The sequence below is a fragment of the Squalius cephalus genome (assembly GCF_949319135.1).
Source record: "Squalius cephalus genome assembly, chromosome: 1".
Lineage (NCBI taxonomy): Eukaryota > Metazoa > Chordata > Actinopteri > Cypriniformes > Leuciscidae > Squalius > Squalius cephalus.
In genome coordinates, this window is record NC_137122.1 from 50,853,682 (window position 1) to 50,879,899 (window position 26,218).

Here is a 26,218-nt window from a genome sequence, read left to right on the forward strand (position 1 = left end):
ATATTAGTTCCAAAAGTGTACATATTAGTACCTAAATGGTACATTTTAAAACCTTTTTGAAGGGTACTGTCCCAGTGACAGCTTTTGTACCTTTTTTTCTGAGAGTGTATGTCAAAAAAATATACCAGGGTACTCCCATGATTCCACACCATGGTATGAACCACTGAGGAGCTCGCATGACAGATGCTGCGTTAATAGACTATACACTGAAATGAGGTGTCATGATTACAGGTTGTTCTGAAAATGTATATGTTCTAAATCAGCTTTGAAATGTGGAAACAGACCAAGAGTGGTATACAATTTTTCTCATCTCATGTATAGACAAGTACACAGTAAAACTGCAAAGCAACATGTTGTAGTCAAACGTAATCTGAGCTCTTGTTTGATTCCATGTGTGCGCTGTCAGCACACTGTGATCATCCAAGCAGCAGTTAAAGTAGGCAAACAAATATAGGCTGTCTGCACACATGGCTAAACTTATCTGAGACATCATTTCATTTCATCTGAGTATGTGTACAGTGCCTTGCAAATTGATTTCAGAGCTTTCTTAATGAATATATTTCCTAAAAAATTACTTTTCTTTGCAATTTTAATATCCACCGTTCCACTGAATACAACTCAAAATCAGAAGTTTAAAAACATTACACATTGTCGAATTTTTCAACTAAAAACTTTTTATGCGTTTTGGCCGTTCATTTACACGTTAACAGCGTTTTGGGGACCTGAAAACGCAAACTTTTGAAATCTGGTTTCAAAGTGCAAGTTTTTGAAAACGATACTCTTATCGTCTCAGTGTAACAAAATTCTACAAATAACACAGTCTACAGGCGCGTAGTGTTTTCTTTACAAAGTGATGTCGCCAACTACTGGCCTGGCATGAATAATACAGTGTTTTTAGTTGTTTTTGCGGATCCGTGTGAACGGCGATCGTTTTCGACAGCGTTGTCGTCTGTATGCGGAAAAAGCAAAGGAAGAAATTTCCTGTTTTTAGTACATCGTTGTCGTGTAAACATACCCTTTTTCCTCACTGAAATAAACTCTTTCATGATTTGAATTTATATTCTGTGATTAGAAATTCAGAATATAAAACAAACTAAATATAATCTGCTGCTCTGTACCATAATATATATAGAAATAAAAATAGTGTTTATTTAGTAAAATAAATAAAACTGAAATAAAATAAAATAACATTTAAAAAAACTTTATTTAATTTCAGCTATATTTCTCACTTTAACTGATGTACAAAAATAACTAAAACTGAAATAAAAATTAAAAAGAACTACTAAATATGACAAAAACAATAAAAATTATGGAGGAAAAATAAAAACCAAATTCAAAATTTTAATATAAACCATAATAGTATCTCAATGATACTAAAATAACACTGTTGTGTACAATTCTGTACATTCCTCAAAGCCCGAGAACAGATGATGGAAACTAACTGCCCTTGTAAATATACCGAATAACTCAGGACACTTTGTCTCTCAGTATGTTTGTCTGATCGGCTTACGGCTGACAGACACAAATGAGTTGTGTACGGCAGTGACTTGCCCAAACCTAATGTGAGAACCTCTAGATACCAGAGAAGTGGCTTATTTATTGAAGCCAAGTCCAATCTCTGGTGAGGCCATGGACAAACTCAAATAGATTCATTGCATGACACTGCTTGCAATGCAAATGTATTAATATCCTGTAGAGATGCACACTAGCCTAACCCTAGAGTAGGCGCTGTGTAGGTACGGACCATGTCTTACTGAACTGGCCTGAGTCCCACAAGGTCACGGGGCTTCCTGCTTTCAAATTTAGCTTCATGAAAATCCATGGATTATGTCTTGGGACTCTCATATTTCGTCTTCAGAGGAGTGGTTGTGATGGTCACCCCTCAGGTGTTAAGAGGTGGGAGATATTTCAATCACACTGCACTCGTTCTCTGTCACTCCTCTGCATTCATTCAACGGAGAGGAGCTTGAGTTGAGTTTTGGATTTATTATGAAGAACTTGAGGACTTATGATTGATATGTGGGATGTGACAGACCTTTGAACTACGGACTAAACACAGGATTCAGCGTGCAGAAAGTTTGAGGAGGTGTCATGGATACGTTAGCTTTAGAGGCAAAATCAGGAAAGAGTGATGGCGCAGCAGCTCCTGCTCCCTCTAAACCCAGGCCAAAACCTCCGAAAAAAGCGAGACGAATTGTCTACTTTGAGGTGGAGATACTAAATATCAAAACCCGGGAAAAACTACTGCTCCTGGATAAGGTATGTGCTTTTTAGTGGGATTTATAAAAGCCTAAATACCATACAAAGGACAGACAGTTACTTGCAAACAGTGTCAGGACTGTCGTGTCGTTGTTGCATTTATTTAAAAATAGGATTGTGTTTAGATTGCGACTCTCAGGCTGAACATAATACAGTCAGAGAAGTAAAGAAATCATCTGCAATCATCAGCTGTTATTAATGCCAGATCGCTACAGCCAACAGTAATTAGAGCACAACTAATGCTCATGCTGTAACTTTGTAGTAATAAGGTGGTCACTATCGGTCAGATTTTGCATTAGTCATGTTGCTTTTGGAACATGATCATGTCCTCCGAGCTTCCAGAGATTCCTATGTGAGATCCATTGCTTAGACATGCATGTCGAGAATAGAGTAAACCTGATTTATGACTGCGTGAGGAGGAAAATTGCAGTAGTTAACAATATATATATATATATATATATATATATATATATATATATATATATATATATATATATATATATATGCTTGATAATTGAAAAACAGAATGTTGCTGTCATTATGTCGTATATATTTAGCAGCATGTCTATCTTTCTGCAGGTAGAGCCAACAGCCACTATTTTGGACATTAAGTCTCTGGTCCACAAATCAAGTAAGTTGTGCTCTGTGCTAAAGAAGCTATGAAAACGCAAAGCCTTTCTTTAAATAGCTTTCTACTGATAAGTTGATGACATTGAAATAATGGTTGAGCAAAGTCTTACATGTCAGGCTTCAATTTCCACAGATCCACAATGGTATCCTGCCAGACAGGCTTTATGCCTGGACCCAAGTGAGTAAATCTGTTTTGTAACGGTTGTTTAAAATGTATTTAGACAATTTATATTAGGCCTACTTTTTAAAAAAATGGCAAAATGTGTGAATTAGCCTGCAACTGAAATTGGTAAAAAATTATCGTTTCATTATATAACAATATCAAAACAAGTGGCATGCATCGTAACATTTATTATTTTATTTTAAAACATTTCACGAAAAATGTTTAATAGTTTTCAGTAGTGTTCAAAATGAATATAAAAAAGTAGTGTTTATAATGAAAATAAAAAAGTATAATAAGGTGCAGTGTAAATACATCTGATAAACATCTTAAAATGCAGACATCAAATAGACGTCTCTAAGATGTTTGTGTGCTATCAGGGTATAGGATCATGTTCATAGTTAATGGGATGAGCTACATCAGTGTGAAGAGGAGAACTGACAGGTCACTTTTACATGGCAGCAGAATACAGTTGTCAGTCCTGTATTTGAGTCCTTAATACGGTTACATTCACACACAGTTCACTTATTTACAGGAGTGACACCCACATTATCTCACTATATTCATATGTTAAAATATAAGTCAATTGTTGATCTCTTAAAGAAATGCGCGTATTGTTTCAGAAGGAAAACCCTTAAGAGATGAGGATATCCTGCAGGAGCTCCCTGTAGGAACCACTGCAACCTTCTACTTTAAAGACCTGGGATCCCAGATGACCTGGGGAACTGTGAGTGTTCTGACTAACACACAAACAACAACTGAAACACAATCACACACATCAGTGTTTCTCATTCTCAACCTGTTTGGACTCCAAGACAATATTCAAAGGCCCCAGAAAATATTTTGGTGTTTCTGCTGTAAAGTCAATGTTGCTGTCAGGTTGAGTTAGGTAGACGGAGATCAAGGAGCAGGGAGAGGTAAATCTTAATATCAGCCATTTAACTTTATTAATAAACAAAACAAAGATAATCCAAAACAGGAATCACAGGAGTACAAAAACATAACAGCTTTGGCTTCAACTCACAGACATTACAGGACAATTGACAGAACTAAACTCAGGGCTTAAATACACAAGGTAATGACAAACTCACCAAGAAGCAGGTGTGCAACATAATTGGTAAGCATGGCAACAAATGAAGTCTGAGACCATGGGTAACAAAGGAAACAGGAACAGAAAACAGGAAAACACAGTGGACTAAAAGTCCATAAAACAGAACAAAGCTGATGTAACTCCCACCTCCCGTAAGGCTCCCCTTGTCACCGTAAAAAGAAACTACACTGTAGTGGTGGGAGGAGGGAGAAAAACTGAAAAAAAGGTCTTTAGAAGGGAGCAGGAGGAAGAGTCCAAGGGTGGGGTTGGTAGAGGGAGGTGCCATGGAGATGATGGAGGGAGAAGCCAGGGAGCGACTCAGAGAGCCTCAGTGGTGAATCGCTCGATGGTGTTTTTAGCCCCCAATGGCTCCTTCCAGGCAGCTAACCCTAACCTCAACCTTAAACCTACCCATCCCCTCGCTGCCTGGAAGGCGCCGTTGGGGGCTAAAAACACCAAACACCTGGTGAATCCGGGTGGAACCAAGGGGACTGCCGACATAGATGGAGATTAGGGTGGAGCCGAAGAGCCAAAGACACAGGGGGACACCGCTGGTCTGGAGGGCCAAGGCAAAGCCGACGGCTTGTGGGTCCAAGGCAGAGATGGAGACTCTGAAGACCGTGGTGAAGCCAGAGGGAAGGCAAAGTCTGGTGGAGCCAAAAGAGTGAAAGGCTGAAGCACAGCTGAAGGCCTAGAAGCCAATGGTGAAACCAGGTGATGTCTGTCCGGAGGGACAAGGGAGCCCACCAGAGCCAGTGGGATGACAGTCTACAGTGGAGATGAGGAGGGGTGGAACCAATGGGTCAACAGGCTGATATGGAGTTTTGTGCTCAGAGCCCTGAGTTGGAGCCAGGGTATCCTTACACCAAGGCGGGGCTGGAGAAAGGGAAGACCAAGGTGGAGCCAAGGAGCATGGCAGAGCCACCAAAGGCAGAGCTGAGGAGCTGAAGGGAGCAAGCAGAGACGAAGGTGTGGAGCTGGAGGGAGTTGGCAGAATAGGAGGGAGTGGGAGGCTGGGTGGAACCAGCGGCAACGAAGGAGGCAAGAGACTGGGCGGAACCAGCGGAGACTGGAATCTTAGGGAACTGACACTGTCAATAGAGTCATATATTCCTGTAGAGACCGGACACAGCAAACACTCTGTGGCAGGAAACACTCAATCTCAATCTCCACTAAAATTCCCACAGAGACGGACATTGGTGCTGGCTTTTGCACCTGGTCAGACTCTGCGACTGGCTTGGGCTCAGACAGAACTTAACTCAAGGCTTAAACACACAAGATATGGACAAATAATGAAACAGGCTTGCAACATAATTGGTAACCATGGCAACAAACGAAGAGAAGAAACGTGGCAAAACAAAGGAAACGGGAACAGAACAAAAGAAAACAAGGTGATACAAACTATTCCATTCCGAACATATCCTGACAGAAGCTCATTTTCAAACTGTTTTATTTAAAAAAAATAAAAATAAATAGGAGTGACAGTATTAACCCTGTAAATCCTGGCATATGAAATAAAAAGTTTAATAAACCTTTAGACAAAATATTACAAAAAAGTCTTGTTTTGTTGAGTATCATATTTGACACATCAGACTTCTTTGGCTCATATAATATGTTATAGCTATAGGAGAATATGGAGCTCATACTCGGAAATGGAGGAAAACAATTTAATTTTAATTTTAATTTTAAAAAATAAAAATTTTGTCATGAACACAAAAGTTCTTCTTAGCAACAAAATTGTGAGGAACTGAATTTACTGAATATCTTCAAGCAGCTTGAACATTCTGCTTAATAACTTTACTTAATAATTAATAATGTGCGTTCACAGCTGCACAATTAGTATTTTACAATGGCTTTGAACGTGGCTCATCCAATCAGAATTTAGATTCAGTATTATGATCTTTGTCTAATCTTTCCCTGGCATGTTAGAAGGTGAAAGGTTTGTTTGTATCTGTCCAGCTCATGTAAAAGTCTGCCCAGTGGTTGTAAAGTATGTGCACAATCCCCTGGTTCAGTTTTCTCTCACCTCCCCAGTAATCAATCCTGTTTCTTAGAACATGTAATCTCTCTGACACCGTTTCTCTGCAGGTGTTGATCCCGTTCGCCTCCCGTTCACCTTCTGCACGTGTAGCCTACCCTTGTCCTGACTCATACGGGGCAGGATGATGTCAGCACATGGGAGGCATACACTGTAATAAGTCGATACAGTGAAAAACTGTAATAGATCTAACGGGACATTTCACATTAGATGCCATTTTACTGTAAAACACTGTTAAATGTATGTTTTTTGTAAGTGAAAAAGAACAACTTATTATAATTTACAGTAAAACACATAAATTGACATTCCCAGAATTCTCTGTGATAGCTCACATGGTTTTTTATTGATATAACTGTTTATTCTTAGTTTTATTCTTATCTTGTATGTAATTTCACCAAGTACATGCTCCTGGATCAACATCTTTGTTGATCCTGGAACAACATTCCAATTAACCAATCAGATTTGAGGGACAAGTTTACAGTTTATGTCAAGTTTAGGCTTACAACCAGGGTTAGGTGCTTCTACATCAGTTATTCACCATCATTTCCCTCTGATTTCAGGGATAACTTATGGGTAGGGTTAGGTTTAGGGGCAGGGATATGGTCAGGATTAAATTTTCAGACAGGAATGTTGTTCTAGGATCAACAAAATATGTTGACCCAGGAACGCGTCTAACTCAGCAAGATCAGGACGTGCAGAAGCCAGCGGCAAATTCCCGAAGGACTGGCTGATATGAAGATGTTCTTGGCAGGGACATGAGCGCTGGACAGACGCTGAATTTTTCAAATAGGCGCTTTGTTTATATATAAATCACATATTTAGGGTCTAAACAACTAAATTCTCACCTAAAAAACTCTGTGAGACACAATAAAGTTTGTATTTGTAAAAAATATAGTGGGTTTGCTCCTCTGCCATTGACACTTGCTGTGAGAAATGCTGCCAGTATCTGGCAGAAACTAGCAGAGTGATACAAATTGTGAAACGGTTTCCGTGTGATTAGTAGAAAATCGCATGGCTGGAAAAGGCTCTCAGCCAATCAGATTCGAGATCCAGAACTAACTTGTTGTATAAATATATAGTCTGACTCTATAGGCAGTCTATTTTTATTTTTCATGTTTTTTTTTTTTTACAGTTTAGGGTTATGTTTACTTTCTTATTGCATGTCCTTGTCTTATTATGTCAAATTCATTGCACAATACACTCTTAAAAATAAAAATTCTTTATTGGCATCTGTGGTCCCATGAAGAACCTTTAATAACATCCATGAAACAAATCCTCCTGATCCACATTTTTCCTTCTGAATGTCGTTTCACATACTTCCCATTACAGAATTTAAAAGGGGGTGTCCACTGTTTTATGTTGATTTTATCATTGTGTGTTTGCAGGTGTTCCTAATCGAGTGCATTGGACCACTTGTCATATACCTGCTGTTTTATTTTCGACTCCCTTTGATCTACAATCCCAAGTATGAGTTCACCGCCAGTAAGCATTTGGTTGTGCAGTAAGTATCATGAAGCCCACTGCCCTCAGATGTGATTTTACTGCTGGATTCAGGCCATGGACAGTGGGAACAGTATCTTCTAACAGTTGACCTACTGGTCAACCATACTGAACCACAAGTGTATTTTGGGAATTAGGTTGAGAAGCATTTGATTGATGTCTCTCAAGAATAAACTGAATTTATGTCTGTTCTCCACAGTATAGCCTGTATTTGTCACTCCTTCCACTATGGGAAGCGAATCTTGGAGACGTTGTTCGTCCACCGCTTCTCCCATGGCACCATGCCGATGCGCAACATTTTCAAAGTGAGGATGCATCACAGTTGTGTGTGTACACAGAAATCTTTTAACAATGTAAAAGTCTTCGCTGTTACTTTTGATAAAATTTAATGCATTCTTGCTGAATATTCATCTCTTTCAAAATAAAGTACTTAGTCCAAACTTTTGAATAGTAGTGTATGTTTTGATCTAAGTGAAACATATTTGAATATATTTCTACAGACTGTTTCCTAATTCCAAGAAGACAGATGCATGTTTTTAGCATGCTCAGTTTAAAGACCGCATAAAATCAAAACGACGTGAAATTTGAGTTCATCTATTTGCCAGTGTACTCCAAAAAGTGACAGATAAACTTTAAGCAGACATACACAGAACTTCACTCCGAGGAAAACAAACCAAGAATATAGATGACTCATCCTGCACTTGTAGCAAAATCAAATGCAAATTATGGTGGTCAACCCCCAACTTCCTGTTTAATTAGAAAATGCACCAGTACAGGAATTAAAATGCACCCAACAAACAGTTTTCCCCAATTGATCCCAGTTGATCCTCAATTGTTATAGTTCCTAGTCTAGGTCAGGGTATTACATAAATGTTCAGTCTATTGGCGCATAGTGTTTCTTTACGAAATGACATCGCCAACTACTGGCCTGGCATGAATAATACAACACTTTTAGTCATTGAATGGGGATCGTTTTGACAATGTTGTTACCCGTCTTTAGTTACCCATCCACTCAATTCATGCAGGGCCACAGTCCTTCAGAGTTTAGCTTCAACCCTGCTCCATCACACATCCCAGACAGCAACATAGTGTCGGCCCACATCTGGCCCACATCTGGTACACGTGGATTCCACACGGCCCAGATGTGGGCCGGATCTGGGCTGACACTATGGACTGTGGCCCTCCAGGAGCGGAGTAAAATAAAAAAAAAACAATCCCAGTAATTTAAATGAATATCAATTAAACTTTTTTTTTTTTTTAAGCAGGGAGTCTGTAAATCAAATTGCAATTGTTTCTTCAACAGAACGGCTCCTATTACTGGTGCTCTGCTGCATGGATGGCTTATTACATCAATCACCCTCTCTACACGCCGCCATGTATGTAACACATCACTCAACTCTGCTCTTTGTCATTCAGATTATTACTGTATTCTGAACTGCTGTCTTTAAAGTCAGTCTGTTTACATGCAGATTATGGGGAGAAGCAGGTGAAGGCAGCACTGGGAATCTTTCTAGTAAGCACTTTCCACTGCACTGCCTCCTCCTGTAATGTGTTGTGTATCTGTCTTATCAGCGTTCTTCAGTTACTGATTTGTGCTTTTTGCAGTTCTGTCAACTGGGCAGCTTGTCGATTCACATGGCTCTGCGTAATCTCAAACTATCTGGTAAAAGCTACAGAATAAATCACAAATCCAAAGTCAGCCACTATGGTTTTGTTAATATAATACATTCAATTGTTTTTTTTTTATAAAGGCACGAAGGTTAAGAAGATTCCTTATCCAACCAAGAATCCTTTTACATGGATATTTGCACTCGTTTCATGCCCAAACTACACATATGAGGTGAGACCCATGAGTGACTGCGGTGTGAGTGGCATTGATGATCTGTTTTTGTAGATCAACCTGTAAGTTAAGCATCTCCCTGGTTCCCTTGACAAAAACCCAATAAGATTTTTCCACTTATTTTGAAAATAAGTTTATGATCCTTACACATTTCAGTCATCACAATAATATTCACAACTGAACACAACTTTTATGAATTTTGAAGCCTAAATGCAGTCGCTAGAAGTAAAAAGCGAAACGTAGGCTAGAGTGCATTAGTGCCCGCCCATTTTTTTAGCTGCGTATTTTATCAATTTTTTGATTTGAAGCAAAAACGTATTTGAAAATCAGACAAAATATGTTTAAGATTGTGTACTTAACGGCTTCCCATGAAGCATTGCAAATGCCATAATTAAATTGAAAATTACTGGGAAATATAAAACTACTCATTTACAAATGTTGATTATATGTATAAAAACAATATATTTAAATTTTATTGCAAAATATGCATATATACATAAATATTTAAGTACTTTGAAAGTGTAGGGCAGTGTTGCCAAGTCTGCCCTTTTCGTGCGGAGTTGAGCTACTTTTACACTGTTGCCGCGGGTTGTTTTTTTTAGTCCGCAGGTTGAAGTGACCCCCGACTCGATTATGTTATTTGTGGTGCTTCATGGGAGTGGGCAGAGTTTGAGAGCTCTTTTGACACGTTTTGCTTGCCGTGACTCTGATTGGTGGAATTTTCTGTACAGCATCATGGGTAATGTAGTTTTCCCTTTATGAGTTCTGCTATTAAACACAATTATTTTAAAATTAAGTTGAAATAATGCAGGCTGACGTCTTCAACAGAAGCAAATATAATTGGTTAACAACCATTAAGCCTGGATTTAACGATTTACAAGTTATAGTAAAAAATCTATTTTCGAGTTTTTACTTCCAGAACCTTACTGTTGCAATATAAACAAACTAGACCATGGTCACATGACTTCAACATCACCATATAAGCTTCGACAACTCTTTCAGTCTTTATTTTAAAACATTTTCCCTGAAAGTGTGAATTAGAGTAGTTCGCAAGTCCGCGGTTATAAACACAATGGGGCTGTAAAAGCACACTACACTGTAAGAAAATATATGATCAATACATTATGACAACATATGTTTTTACATTGCTATAACACATCAAAATAAGTTAAGCAATTTTAAATAAGTTAAACAAGATTCAACTAATTTTTTTTAAGTCAGTTTAATGTCATTTAAGTTGAAATGACTTAAACATCCAAGTTTAGTGAGTAGATGAATTTACCATTCGGGCTGATGACGTTTAATGGCCCAGTCAACCTCTGTAAAGACCTTATGCACCAGAGAAACAAGCACGCAGCCATCTTTAGATTTTTGTCTATGAACCGTTTTTGCTGTAGCTCTGTATAAAATGGCAGTGCAGTCAATGAGTAATTAGCTGGTGAAGATGATTTATTTATTGTAGACTTTGAAAGTTATCATGAGCATTCTTATGTTTGAAGCGGATGTCATAACAATGTCAGTAGACTGGGAAGATTTTAAAACGGGGTTCATTCATAAATCTGTAATATCTTACCTTCATTACCTTCGACAGAACACAATGAGCGCAGCGCTGAAAAAAGGGCGGGAAAAATGTGAAAAATCTCCACAGACCTCATTTCATGCATTTAACCAAAAACCCAATACAAAACATAAATCAATAAATAAACAATTTCGGATTGATTCAGTCAGAAGTGCTAAAATGCAACTCCTTTTAGGTTTTGTCAGACAAAAATACATCATCCCTGCCGCACTAATACTAGACCACCTTGACAAGAACGTGTCCTGCCGTGTGAACGGCCAATTACAAATAATGAAATGATGACCTCTACTGGTCACATAGTTCATAACAGCCCCTGAAGCTGAAGCTGAAGCTGTGGTTTCTGTACTTCTGTAGCTGGGCTCCTGGATTGGATTCACACTGATGACCCAGTGTGTGCCCGTGTTGTTCTTCACTGCGGTGGGATTCATACAGATGACGATTTGGGCCAAAGGAAAGCATCGCAGCTACCTGAAGGAGTTCAAAGAGTATCCCACACTGCGCTCCCCAATCCTACCTTTCATCCTATAGCAGGAAAACACACCACTGAAAATATCAATGATTTTTTTTTTTTTTTACAAATATAAATCAGTATTTTGCTAGTTTATACATATACAGCAAGTCTTAATATATATTATTGTATGAAATAACTGCAGTAAATTGAGACACTGTAATGTTGTATTTATATAAAGTAAAGTCGCTCTATTTTAATAATCATAAATTAAAAATATATTTTATTGTTCATACACATGAATACAGAAAATTGTGCAAATGTATAGGAATGCAAACACTTAGCAAGTACTACAACCTAGAAATCCAAAGAGACCTTTTGTCTGTGGTGAGAAGCCACGATGTGAATTAACGTTCTGTGCCTTTATCCTGAGGCAAATATAACAGCCTTGATTCATTCTTCAGAAATGACTTGATTCATTTGCATGTAGCAGATACATATCACCTCACTTGACTGATGTATTTCCAAGCAATAAATCTGACATGGCAACAATTTTATGCTGTTGCTTTTTTTTTTTTATTATTGTGTGAATTTATCAGATTGGCTTACATTACCTGGGTGAATTTGATGAACATGTCAAGAAATATTTCTGATTATTATCAGTGTTGAACAGTTGTTCTGCACAATATTTTTTGTTAATGCATTTTTTGTTTAGGATTATTTGATTAATATAAGGTTCAAAAGGACACATTTTGTTACAACATAAATGTCTTTTCTTTTACTTTTGATCAATTTAATGCATCATTGTTGAATAAAAGTGTTAATTTATTTTAAAACAATAATCTTACTGACACCAAATTGAACAGTAGTGTCATTTCTTACTCAATTTCTTTGGGCTGAAATGTGACTGGACTTAAATGTGAGATTCGGCCACCTGAATCACAATCAACTATGCTTTCTCTCCAGCTATTTCATCAAATATGAACGCTTCTCTCGCAGTAAATTAATTTGCTGTGCAGTGCTGGAATCAAAGCATTGTTATTTACGTGCAAAATTGGAATGTCGCATAAAACATTCACAAATAAAGCAGTGTTTCCATTCCATGTGTTGAAGAGCAAAATTGTCACGTCCTGGGAAATTGGCACAAAATATCTGTATTAAAATGGAAGTTGCTGCAATTGGGGAAGAAACGGAGGCTCTTGTTTTCCTCTGTCATGAATGACTTGCTGTCTCAGAGCATGCAAAGGAAACGCAACAAACACGGTCGTGTTATCTTGCATTCACATGCCTGATGTTTGGCAACGCAATCATGTGAGACGCTTCTGGGAGAGAACTAAACCATGACAGACTTTGGCTCAGGCATTTCAGAACGACCAAACCAACATTTGAGATGCTGTGATGGGATTGGTCTGCTGGTTAGTTCAGTTATCCAATCACATCCTCTGTTGAGGCAAAATCACATGAATTTGTTGTAGCGCATTGATTGATTTAGGTGTTTATGCCATGTCGTAATTCCCGTAATGTAATTACGAGATTAGAACTTTTACAAAATTACTAAAAGCGATCAAATCCTTGTAGAACCCGTAATTACAACTTGTAACCTGACAATAGGTGCGTTCAACGCCATGTCATATTTATTGTAATGATTTTAAAAAGCCTTCACATGCTTGTAGAACTTGTAATTACAACGTGTAAACTCGGAATTTTCTGAGAGCTACGACTTGTATTACGTGGCCACTGCAGATTTAAGGTGTGTTCGACTTGGCGCGGCGCTGCGCAGACCGATCGGTGTATGACACTAAAGTACCGCGCGAGCGTTTCGAAAGCATACAGATCTTTATTTACGGTAATTACGACATGGCGTGAACACAGCTAATTTTCGGAGAGCTCCTATTTGTACCACCTGACCACTGCAAATTCATCCTGCATTCACGCCGTTTCGTAATTACCGTAGTCTCGAGATGACAACACGTGACGTTATATTCGGAACTATTCATGTCCTCGGACTGGGAATTATGCGTTTCTATGGCAACACTATCCACGTCTCAGACATTTCCCATCTTACAAGCTCTAATTACCATAGACAGTAAAAGAAATGGACACAGCAACCCCATATATTTCAACGGAGAAAAGTGAAGCAAATTAGAAGCACTCACTTCCTGATGGCTGAGCAGCCTCAAACTGAGCTTGACGATGTAGATGTGACGTGAGCAACCTGTCTGACAGTTGTAAGTCTTCTAGTAGCTGTGCCAAGAGAAATCTGAATCATTCCCTTACGAATCTTGCAGAGACGGATAGTGTGAGTAGGAGCTGTCCATGAGCTAGGAGCAGGAGCAACTTTATGACTCTCTATGGGCTTCTCCCTTGACTTTATCGGACTTTATGCCTCCACGTCCCCCCGATTGACTGAGCTTCTCCTCCTGTCTCTACGGTAATTTCCAGAGGTTATGAAGCAATCGTTTGCCTATTTTTACAAAAACGGCTTCTACGGGGCCATAGTGTAAGATACAAGGTAATGGAGCCTTTCATACATTGTCGTGTTTCTTTAGAAATAAACAATGGACAAATAGAGTCTTTAAATGCCTCAGATGTAAAGTTATTCGCAGTCAAAGTGACGCCAAAATGAATGGGAGTCAATGGAATGCTAACAGCAGGTGATGGCTTGTTAGCCAATGGCGGCCCTCGGGGATGGTACGCTTTCTGGATGCTGGATTACCCCCCTGCTAATTACGAGCTCTACCAGGATGTGAAAGCTTTTTACAAATCAGGAAATTACGGTAATAACATGGCGTAAACGCACCTACATTTAGGTGTTGATTCCCAGTCCGAGGACATGAACAGCTTAGAGTAGAACTCACGCATTGTCATCACGAAATTATGGTAATTACGACATGGCGTGAATGCAGCATTTAATTGATAAATGTGTTTCGTAGTTTATGCATGTCACCCAGACAGCAACATCATAAGGGGCTTTCGCACCGGACTATTGGCGGAAGTATCCGGATTTCAGCGTGTTCGCAGCGCAGGACCTAGGAACGATTTTAGTTCTAGGAACTCCTTTTTTAGAGGAACTAATTTAGCTCCTACTTGAGAGTAGGGTTTTTTACCCAGCACAATAGGAACTACCAGTGACGTTAGTTCACGCTGATTGGCCGAACGCATGCGAAACACCAGCAGCCGCCATTTTTAAAAAAGTCATGTAAACACACAGTTTATAGCCTATATGTTTACTCCACAAACTAACTCTACGAACATGGAAAACAGTGATAGCCTTCTTTACGCTAAGGAGAAAATCCAACGCAACTTTGAGGGGATCAAGCCAAACATGATTATGTATTTCTGCTCCGCTATCGACATTGGACATCAACCACACGGCAAACGCTAATACCTTTTCATATACTGTCTTTCTATATATAACAGTTCTATCTAATAACGTATTAGACAGGACTGTTAGACAGATCGTAAACTAATGAGCACGGAGAATGCGAGCACTGTGAGCTCAGGCTGTGGCGTTCTCAACGCCGTCAAAGTAAAAGTAACAACAACGAGCGCGGCTTCATCACTTCCTAATGGTTCCTACTGGTGCTGCGAATGCAACCAGGAAAATGTTCCTAAGAGAACCATTAGTTCTCGGGGAACCACCCTGGTGAACTAAGTTTCTAGAATTACCAGGTGCAAAAGCCCCTATAGTGTCAGCCCAGATCCGGGCCACATCTGGTACTGTATTCAACGCGCACCAGATGTGGGCTGGATCTGGGCCGACACTATGTTGCTGTCTGGGCTTCTTATCGGATCAAATTTTTATCCACCACAATTGAGCACATACGTTTTTTGATTAGAATTTATGCATATATTTGCATTTCCATCCAGCGAGTTTTCATGCAATATCCCGAAATTCCCATTAAAATAAGTGGCTGGAAACATAGCTAGGAACTAGCTCCATGTCTCTTCTTGGCAGGTGCGATGCATAACAGAAAAGATTGATGCCACAAGTGCAGTTTCAGATTCTGAAACTGGAATTTATTTCCTAACTTTGCATGTCCATTTAAAGACTGCTGTAAAACATCGCACATTTAATTGGACAAGAACAATGTTTATACAATATTGCTACACTGAAACTTATATCTGACAATAAACACTGGTGAATGAAAAGCTCCACCACAGAAAAAAATAACACTTCTACTAAGATGAATGGTCCCATCAGCCCTGTGAGGGACGGACAGACGGACGCCGACAGGACAGAACAGATGAACAGACGGCAGGGCTGAATCATGCGGCATGTCCTCACCGGGAAGAAGAGACGATCGGCTGAGGAGGATTGTGCAAATCAAGTCTTAAAGAGTCTTTAAGAGTTTCCCCTCATTTCATGGCCTGCACTCTGAACCAGGAGCATATCAGTCTGTTTGGCTGAAAACCAGCACTATGAGAAGAGGCGGCTGTCCTCCTGAAACTGGCTTCTCTGCAGTACCTTCACATGATTCTCATAGATTTTGAGAGCGGGGCCGAGTCTGATCGACAGACCGGTCAACACGTCACTGCGCTGCATCAGCAGTAAGGACTTCCCATCTATTTCCTGTTGGAAGATACAAAGGTTACTGGAGATCCGTGGCACCGATCCAAGACATTTAACTTCTGGATATAAAAAGAGATGGTGTACACTAGCGTTCAAAGGTTTGGGGTCAGTAAAGAAATTAATACTTTTAATCAGCAAGGACACATTAAAATGATCAAAAGTGAGAGTAAAGACATTTATAATGTTTCTATTTCAAATCAAATATTTTAGAGCTAGAAACTATTACAATGTATATATTCACTACAGAAGTTTTATTAATTTTTATTAATTTCCTGGTCTTGAAATAGCAATTTAAAAACGTCCTAATTTTTGTTTTTCCAAGGCCGTGGCAAGTCTAAAATCAGTCTAAATTAAAGAGACGCCTTGTGCATTTTTCTGGCTTTTATAGTAATATGAATTAGGGGGAAAATGTACTTAATTATCATGAAAACAGCATCTTTTGCACGACTTTTTTTCTTTCTTTAGATTTTGGGTTAACTATGACAAGCACATGTTCTTGACTGGTTTGTTTGACTACAGCACTAACCTGTGTCCTGAAAGCCAGCGCCTGCTCAGGGAAGCCCACGGACGTGAAGTAACGGGCCACATCGGCCACGCTCCAAAGCAAAGGGTCCTGCACAACTTCTTCCTTCACCGCATCACTGAGAATGGACAAAAAAAGCTTCAAACCTCAAAGTTCATGAGCAATACAGACTAGGCTTCTCCATATCACAACAACAATATATTAACCAATGGTGTGAGTTTGAGGTGGTACTACCTAACCAATGGCACGTCCTAAAATACGTTCTAAGAACGTTTCGATAAAGTTATGGAAACGTTATTTCTGAATGTTCTCAGAACGTCAAGTTTTTAAATGTTTTAAAAATGTTTTTTTTGTGTGTTTATGTGAAGATTAGCAAAAAAGAGTTAGCGAACGTTACATTTGATGATTTAACAAACATCATAGGAATGTTACTTTTTGAATGTTTTGAAACAAGTAGTAATGCTTTAAAAAAAAAAAACGATTGAAATGTTTCAGAAAAAAACAAAAGTTCCATTAACGACGTTCTGAGATCATTATTAAAGACCAGGTAACTGGAAGAAAGTTTTTTCATAACTTTGAGAGAGCCTTTCCAGAACATTAGCCAATGTTCTGAGAATGTTCCCTGTTAGCTGGGATGATGAAGTGTTTGAAAACATTTACTATTTGTCCAATTGTGCTTGATGCCACAGAAATGTCACACTAGAACTTTAAGTCTCAAGATTTCAGTGTTTATTGCCAAAGATACAAAGAAAATGTTAACTTTCACTCACTTTTCATAATTCATCTCTCCATTGTTGATCGTTTCTTCCTCTGTCGTGCTCTTGGGCTCCTTATTGCACATTTCACCTGTGAAAGCACAATTTTGAAAAAATATATGTACAATGAGTTGATATATGTACAATGATTCTGTGCCAGTTCAGAAATTAATGGGGACTGAAATGGCCCCCAAATTCAAGATAGGGTGCAAAAAATGCCCCTGCACAAATAAACTAAACCTATCATGACTGTCGCGATTGAAGTGACATGTGAAGATGATTGAATAGTGTTGATTGTGGCCATACATTTAGATTTTGTATTTTGATTAGATTTTTTGGCAGCATTTGAGCATTACAATCAAAAAATAAATGTAATTACATTACAAATACAAACGCTCACTAACTCACTTTATTCCTAGTGTGAATAAACGTTTGTTTTTCATGCTACTAAAACACAACCAATAAAAAAACAAACCAAAAAAAGTCTTTCAACCAAGACTTCAAATGAAGTCTTGATTTTCTAATGCATAAAAACTAAGCCATAAACAGGTTTTAAAAAAAAAATAAGACTACAGGAATATGACACGTGGTTTCTCCAAACACAATTTTTTTTCTGTATTATATTAATTGACAATAATTATCATTATTACAATATCAAGAGCAATAAATTGACAGTAATCTTTTGTAATAAAACTTCAGCCCTATCCTGTAATGTTATTTTTTAAAATTTTATAATGTAGTTTATTCTTCATGTAGGCTATTCATTATGCATTTGTATTGTAAATACACGTATGCCACTTATGAGCAGCATTAATTCATATTCATAAGCAGCTTCCATTCCACCTTTGAAATTAAATTATGGCTTTTGTTGATGTTGATCAATTTTATTGGCAACAGTCTATTATTCTAATTAGTGTATTGTGAATTATTGTGTGTATTGTTGAAGTAATTGGTTAAATGTAAGTATTTGACATAAACAAGTTACACATAAAAAAGACAACACAGATACATAAGGTAAACATAATAATTACCATTACAAAGGTTAAAAAAATAAAATAAATAAAAAAGCCTCTGGAAATCACTTCCAGGGGCAAATATTGGCCCTTAAAGGTGCAGTAAGTGATTTATGAGCTGTTGATATTTGAAATTTGAACACACCCCTCCCTTCATTGCTCCGCCCCAAAAATGCATGAACACACCTCTTTAGTCTCTTATCTAATATTAACATGGGTCCTAAAGCTCTTTACTGATCATAACCCTTCTTTTTCTAGTGACATTCCTCTGAGCTTTTCTCTTTTGTAATGTCTCTTAGCCATCCCTCATTCTACAGTCTTTCTTCAAATCTCCCTCTTGCTCACTCTCTCTCCTCCCCCATCATGAGTGGACACGCCCCCTCCTGCTGATTGGCTCACTCTCTCTCCTCCCCCATCATGAGTGGACACGCCCCCACCTGCTGATTGGCTCACTCTCTCTCCTCCCCCCATCATGAGTGGACATGCCCCCTCCTGCTGATTGGCTCACTCTCTCTCCTCCCCATCATGAGTGACACGCCTCCTACTGCTGATTGGCTCACTCTCTCCTCCCCCATCATGAGTGGACATGCCCCCTCCTGCTGATTGGCTCACTCTCTCTCCTCCCCATCATGAGTGACACGCCTCCTACTGCTGATTGACTCACTCTCTCCTCCCCCATCATGAGTGGACACGCCCCCTACTGCTGATTGGCTCACTCTCTCCTCCCCCATCATGAGTGGACATGCCCCCTCCTGCTGATTGGCTCACTCTCTCTCCTCCCCATCATGAGTGACACGCCTCCTACTGCTGATTGACTCACTCTCTCCTCCCCCATCATGAGTGGACACGCCCCCTCCTGCTGACTGGCTCACACTCTCTCCTCCCCCATCATGAGTGACACGCCCCCTCCTATTGTTTGGCTCACTATCTCTCCTCCCCCATCATGAGTGGACATGCCCCCTCCTGCTGATTGGCTCACTCTCTCTCCTCCCCATCATGAGTGGACACACCCCTACTGCTGATTGGCTTACTCTCTCCTCCCCCATCATGAGTGGACACGCCCCCTAATGCTGATTGGCTTACTCTCTCCTCCCCCATCATGAGTGGACACGCCCCCTACTGCTGATTGGCTACAAGTGTGTTGTGCTTCTTGGTCCGATCCACCTGCAACAGTGTTTCACAGAAATTGCTTACTGCACCTTTAATGGAAGACTTAATTTCTGACCCTGATACGCTATGGAAGTTAAGGAGCACAGGCACAATCCTCACCCTCCTCAGCATGATCAGAGACAGCGTGAGGCCCTCCGTCTGCCATCACCGCCTCGTCCTGAAGACAGACACGCACAATATGAGACAGAGACGCAGAGGAACATGACAGATGTGCTGTGACTGGAAGCAGGACGGATGTGCTCACCGGCGTGACTGGATCAGGGGTGGCCACGCTCTCCTCCACCCTCGGCTCCTCCTCGGCTTTAAGAGTGGAGAGACAGATGGCCGCTGGCTCCTGCAAGGACTCCACGGACCCTGTGGGCCACAATGACAAATACAGTCAGCTGAAATCTCTTCATGTAGAAACTTTACGCTGTCAAAATATGAGATTGAATGTTTGTCTCTTTGGACTTTTACTTCAAATTTTCTTCAAAGTTTTAAAACAAAAGCTGCTGCTCTCCGTATGTTTTTCCGTCATCTCAGATCATGTTCATGTGTAAACTGCGCAAGCTCATTTCACCTATTAATTCAAAAGATCTGAAAAAGCCCATAGATTTACTGACACATAGACCCTCCCCTAGAAGAAATCAGGACAAAAGTGGTTGAAAGTGGACAAAAGAGACAGAAGAGACAAAAGAGACAGATTAAAACACCATGTGTAAACGGGAATGTTTCTCTCGTCTACTTGTGATCCAATCGACCAAAAAGCATCTTAATACCAGGTGTAAACAGGGCCTCTGATTCTCAAACAATTGGATAAATGAAGTTTAAGGACTAACATTCGGCTAGTAGGATGCCAGATTTAACTGAGGCTGCCAGGAAAACCATAACGTTAAAGTCACCATGAAATCAAAATGGACAATTCTTTTTTTTTTTTTATGTAGTGCAGTGTTTATTGTAAATGATTCATCTGTGAACATCATTATTTTTTTTATTCATATCCTCATAATATCTAATCAGAATAACTTCCCCTCCTCTTGCAGCGTCATCTCTTCTCTGATGATGATGTGTTTACTGGCGTGAGGGCGGAGCAACCTGTCACTCACATGAGATCCACCAATAGCAAACTACAACTGTCTAATCAATTACTGATGGACAAAACCAAGCCCCGCCCCACATTTATTCTTGTTCGAGAAGTCGTTTCATTTGGATATACATCGCAATAGGAAAGAAAAGATCTTCCATTTCATGCAGACTTCATCATGTTAATTTGCAGTATGGTTTCAAAAGATTAATTCTGTATTTTAACACATGTATGTGAATTAGCGTCTCAGTTTGGGGTTTTATCTTGAGAAGTACGTACCCGTGTCCTGCTGGGCTGCTGGCTGTATGTGCTCGGGCAGAGTGTAAGCGCTGTCGGTGTCCTGCCTCAGAGCATCATGGGTAGGAGAGTTCTTTGAGGAAGTGGGTGAAGGAACAGGCAGACTGGTGTTACTGCTGGTGACGGGACTCATGCTGATGCCCGAGTCAGCGGTGCTCTGAGCGCACATGGCGTCCAGACTGCTCTCATCGCCCTCCTCATCCATACTGCTGTCCATTCCTGCCGTCATCGACATCTCGTCCTAAAAACATTGCAGAATTTTATTTTACTTGATCAGTTACACGTAGCCTGGGAAAACCCAGACAACTTCCGGCAAATTTAGATTTGCTCTGCAAGTAGTCTGGCAAAGAGCTCATTCAAGCCCATTTCCATGGCCTCGAAATCGCGGCACCAATGCCTGATTGGTTTTAGGTCTATCCAATTGCGCCCAGAGGCATTTGAGCGACGTCCGTTCGTGAAGCCACCAACTTTTAAATGCATTATCATATTCAAATTGCAAACACATGAGGACAGTCTCCATGAAAGACCCACTGGCAGATGAACGTGCTACTACATTTCTCTCCGAAACGGTAGGAAATTAAATTAGATTTAATAGAGGATTTTAACTGTGACAAGATGATTGACAGGGCACTTTACGTGACAGGATGCACGCGACAGATCCGTCCGATAAAGATGAGTAGTATGTCCCAAAGCTTGCCTACTTTTTTGCTACACATTCAAAAGTAAATACATTTTCTTCACAAAAAGAGTACATACTTTTATGGCGTAGTGTAACTTTGGGACACCGCATATGGCTTTACACGATGCAGATCGCTCTGATTGGTTTTAGGAGTTTTAGGTCTATCCAATTGCGCCCAGAGGCATTTGAGCGACGTCCGTTGGTGACGCCCCTTTGGAAATGAGTTATTAAAGGAGCTTTGCCAGACCATAACTCAGTTACTACTGAGAATGGTCTGGTTTTAACCAGGCTAAGTTACACGGCCACAGTCTGCCAACAATCCAGTGCAACATGAGGCTTCAACAGAACGGTTTCAATCTGAAACTGTTTTCAACAGTTTGCATAACTTTATATATATAGCCTATATATATATTGTAAATACACTAGCATTTTTTCAAGACGAAAAATATGAAGCAGCACAACTGTTTTTTCAACACTGATAATAATAATGTTTCTTGAGCATCAAATCAGCATATTTTTACAGGGGTTTTCACAGGTGTGGAGTAGGGCTGGGCGATATGACGACCGATAAGAGATTTTTCTGTATAGTTTATCTGTATGTAAATACATCCATGCAGCGCAGGACTGCTTAAACACAATAGAGCAGCAAAGAAACATGGATGAATGAGAAGAGCGAGCGGGACATGCTTGATGATGAGTTATTAAAAGAACAATAAACCTCGACTGAGAACAGAATTCGGTATTGACAAGCGGCTTTCTGTGGCGCACATGCGAAGTGCACGAGTGCTGAATTCAGATCACTTTCGCTGCTTATTGCTCTTGAACGGTCAAATACACACATTTATTGATTGCCGGTCTTGGTGAGTATTCACGTAAACACAGTCAGTTATGTCTAAAGGGAAAATAAACAGTTGGGCCAAATCGATTCTAAATAATTATCATTATATTGGTCTTTAGCCTATATCATTATATTAATTTACATTACATGGTTCAGGTGACCCAATTCAGATTTTTTCCTCCCATGTGGCACAGATATGACCAGGGCTTGACATTAACATCCGCCAGCCCGCCAAATGTGGGTGTATTTCAGCAGAGTAACGCAGTCATTCCTACTAGCCACTTTGGCGGGTTGAATTTTATACACATATACACATTTTTCAATTGTAGTCTTTTAAAAAGGAATCTGAAATAATAAACTAAGCGCACTGTAGTGTGGTCAAAAAGAAAAACAAATTCATACAGGTACTGAAATATCTGAAACACTTCCAATACTCATTTTCCACAAAATAGATACACGATATCAGCAGCGCTTTCCCTCTCTCTCATCTCTACGACAGCGAGTTACACACAAACCCTCCTCTCCTCACTCACTCGCTTCATTTGCTCCAGATGAATATTGTTGCTGTTAACTTACAGGGCTTGAATTTTGGCATGAGATTGCACATACTGCGCATAATTTTAGTCATTCCAGCAGATTTTGTGCTCACATCAAAGGTGCGGCACATTAAGAAGCCTCTCAGTACTAAATTTAGTTCTTTTTCGCTGCTTATTGCGCTTAAAAAGTCAAATACACACAAAAAAATGACAAAATGCCAGTCTTGGCGAGTATTCACGTAAACACAGTCGGTTATGTTTTAAGTGAATGTAAACAGTTGAGAAAGAAAACCGACGGTTGTGAACGATGTCAACTCAGGTGGAGACCAACCGCGATCACATGACTCTTTTCAATGGCGCAATGGAGGACGAAGGCTCAACCTAACGTTTTGCTGACCTTTAATGATGTTGTGGAAAGCAAATGCTTGTATTATTGTAATTTTGTCTTCGTCCAATGCAAATCAAGCTGCTTTACTTTCTTTTTGGCCTAAGCTCTTCCAGTTCAGTACGTCTACCTGGGGTTGTTTCGCCAAGTTCATAGTGTAAATGCATATCGGATATGGGTCACTTTTAAAAGATGATGTAACCTGGTCGTCAAAATAATTAGATATAGTCAACAAATCGGAATTGGGCATCAAGACCTGCAGTGTAAATGCAGCCATATAGGCCTACCTGCTGCTGTGTGTCGTTAATGTTAATCAAAAAACAAAAAGAAAATCATTCACTGCTTTTCATTGAATATCTTTCATAGCTTTATTAAGAATATATGTATAATTCATAGAGTGCAGTTCATACTATGCTGTTTAATTGGGGGGATTTGCCATTTCAGTTGTTTTTGTTTCATTAATTCTTTTGTGTTTTATAATTGTGTAATTTATTTTCTGAAACGCCTATAATAAACCATTTAATGGCAGTCTCCCATTATGTCAACTTAACCCATATAATGCCCTGCTAAGGGTTCAGTGAACCATCCTGGGCAATAACACTGGAATGTTCAATAGCCCAGAAATATTTTCACTAAAAATCATAAGCAGCCACAGGCAGGAGGAATGAAGAAAACATCTATTAGCATTCATTCAGTGGCTTTAAACAGGACGGCATGTTGATTAGCAATACTAGAATTACCTGCATTTTACATTTAAACGAATATATTTCGACTAATGCACTTTGTGATTATGCTCAAACCGTCCCACTGCAAAACTGGATTACCGTCGAATCGAGCTTCAGTGGTGTCTGAAGGCCGCGCGCACTGTTTATTCAGACAGAAATTCCTCGTCGCCCGTCTTCTCCTACACTTTGAACCCCAGTTTTGGCGATGATTGGCGCTATTATACTAGGAACGTTACTACCAGAGCAGTAAGCATAGCGAAATAACTTAGTTATACAGTATGAGGAACATTACAGAGTGGGATTGCTGAACGGAGGCGCGCTGAACTCGCGAGTCGCGGTTATCTCCGGCGGCAGACAGCGCGCGCCCTCAGAATGAAATGGGGCGGGCTCATGAATATTAAGCAGCATAACCGTCTCCAACAGCACATGAGAATGAAGCGAGCGGGCTCATGAATATTAAGTTACGTAACGTTCGAATGAAGCGAGCGGGCTCATGAATATAAATTACGTAACGTTCTCTATCCCCATAGAACGAAGCGAGACGGCTCATGAATATTAAGTGAGCGTGCGGTTCTTCAGCGGCCTGAGAGAGAAGCGTGGCGAGTTTATGTATATTAATTAGGAACTTCACGCAGCCTAATTAATATTCATAAACCCGCCCCGCTTCGCTCCGAGGCGCGCTGCCTGTCTGAGAGAAGCGCGTCCCAAAGCAAGCCAATGTTAAACGTGGCTATAGCCGACATTTTCCTCCTTTTAAAACACATCCAAAACTAACGTTCCCCGTAGTGCACGTGATAAATAAGTAGCGCAAGTTCACGAGCCGCAATGACGACTTGGTTCGCACTTCGCGTGCACGGACATAAAGGCTCATCTAGATCAGCCCGTGCAATGACTTGCGCTTCAATGATCCCTATAAATTCTCGTATTTACTTTGTCACGACCCGTACAAGTGGACAAATGCGGTCTCCCGGTAGTAAATAATCGCTATTGCAAGTGCCTCCAGTGTCGCTCCTAGTGCGAAATGCGTCAGTCGGCTGATCAGTGATGTTTTGGTGACTTTCCCCGGCTAGTTTGGATCAACGGACAAGGATTTTATCGCTAAAGTTGAGTTACGGGACTGTCTGCGCTCGAACAAAAACTCGCTCCGAAAGATCTCGACCTCGCAGAATCAGATCAAGCGCTTCCATTGTTGGCGATTTTCCGACGCTCATGAAGGTTCGTGCCGCTCCCCGTCTGCGCCAGTCCGCGCGCGCGTGTGTGTGTTTGTGCGTGCGTGCGTGCACTTGCTTTCATGTTTCATGCGCCAGAACAGTTAAACTAGTGATAAAGCGCCGATGCTTGCCATTGCGCGTGTGGTTTTTGTCGGAGCGCAGCCGCTCTCTTCAGTGCGCCAGCGCTCGGTTAAGGTTTACTTACTTCCATATCCTCCATGTGATCCTCATCCACGGGACCCAGAGCGCTGTCGCCGGCGCTCCAGTCCGCGAGAGAAGGCTGTTTCACCGCACACTTGCTCTGCTCGGGTTTTCTCCTGCCTCTTAGCACCTTTGCCGCGTTGCGATAGGACACCGAGCCTTTATAGTTGACTTTCAGCACCGTTTGCTCCTCTATCAGTTTCTCTAGTTCTGAACGGGTTCGGTCCCAGTCCGAGCCGTATCGTCTTTTAACCATTCTGCAAATTCTGTCCAGGTCCGGTCGCGCTTTCCTCGACCGCAGCGAGTCTATGGAGCCCAGGATCCATTCTCGGTACGGCTTAGACATTATTCCTAATGGGCTCCAAGCTTGATAGAGTGGATGAAGTGCGTCAGTGTTGCCTTCGACGTGACGCTCGCAGTCTTTCGAGTCGCGGCGCGAGCGCGCTGGAGAAAAAGAAAAAAAACGGAAACATACTGTACGCGTGCGTTGATCACATTGAGCGCTTAAGGTGGAATGCGCGAGATGCGCGTCCCGCCACTAGGAGATTTAAGGAGGCTTTGTTCTGTTCTGTTCTGTTCTGTTGTTCTACGTGCAGCTTAAAGTTCTGTTTTGGAATGCGACTAGCATGTAGCATGTTTAAAAATAATAATAATAATACGCGAAGACCGCATTATTCTGAGGTAAAAACCCGTTTTATTTTTACA

General features: G+C 40.4%; 2 protein-coding genes across 2 annotated transcripts; one reads left to right on the forward strand and one right to left on the reverse strand.

The window, feature by feature from the left end:
* Nucleotides 1–1,623: 1,623 nt before the first annotated feature.
* On the forward strand, nt 1,624–12,096 carry tecra (trans-2,3-enoyl-CoA reductase a). The gene is made up of 11 exons (XM_079885740.1): nt 1,624–2,259; nt 2,839–2,890; nt 3,023–3,067; nt 3,673–3,776; nt 7,563–7,678; nt 7,877–7,982; nt 8,981–9,053; nt 9,147–9,190; nt 9,283–9,340; nt 9,429–9,517; nt 11,451–12,096. Exons 1-11 carry the CDS (start codon nt 2,092–2,094, stop codon nt 11,622–11,624), a joined length of 1,029 nt encoding a protein of 342 aa, XP_079741866.1. The 5' UTR covers nt 1,624–2,091; the 3' UTR covers nt 11,625–12,096.
* A 3,761-nt stretch (nt 12,097–15,857) lies between these two features.
* On the reverse strand, nt 15,858–26,011 carry samd1a (sterile alpha motif domain containing 1a). The gene is made up of 7 exons (XM_079894772.1): nt 25,518–26,011; nt 20,921–21,179; nt 19,823–19,932; nt 19,678–19,735; nt 17,411–17,486; nt 16,644–16,758; nt 15,858–16,117 (listed from the first exon to the last, which is right to left on the reverse strand). The coding sequence occupies exons 1-7, from the start codon at nt 25,857–25,859 to the stop codon at nt 15,965–15,967; spliced, it is 1,113 nt and encodes a 370-aa protein (XP_079750898.1). The 5' UTR covers nt 25,860–26,011; the 3' UTR covers nt 15,858–15,964.
* Between the last annotated feature and the right edge of the window lie 207 nt (nt 26,012–26,218).

Coding starts and splice junctions, on each gene's coding strand:
- samd1a (XM_079894772.1), bottom strand. CDS start 25,859: ATGTCTAAGCCGTACCGAGAATGGATCCTGGGCTCCATAGACTCGCTG. Junction 17,487..19,677: donor CTCTGATCATGCTGAGGAGG/GTGAGGATTGTG, acceptor GTGCTTTCACAG/GTGAAATGTGCAATAAGGAG. Junction 16,118..16,643: donor CGCTGGCTTTCAGGACACAG/GTTAGTGCTGTA, acceptor ATCTTCCAACAG/GAAATAGATGGGAAGTCCTT.
- tecra (XM_079885740.1), top strand. CDS start 2,092: ATGGATACGTTAGCTTTAGAGGCAAAATCAGGAAAGAGTGATGGCGCA. Junction 2,260..2,838: donor AACTACTGCTCCTGGATAAG/GTATGTGCTTTT, acceptor ATCTTTCTGCAG/GTAGAGCCAACAGCCACTAT. Junction 3,777..7,562: donor CCCAGATGACCTGGGGAACT/GTGAGTGTTCTG, acceptor GTGTGTTTGCAG/GTGTTCCTAATCGAGTGCAT.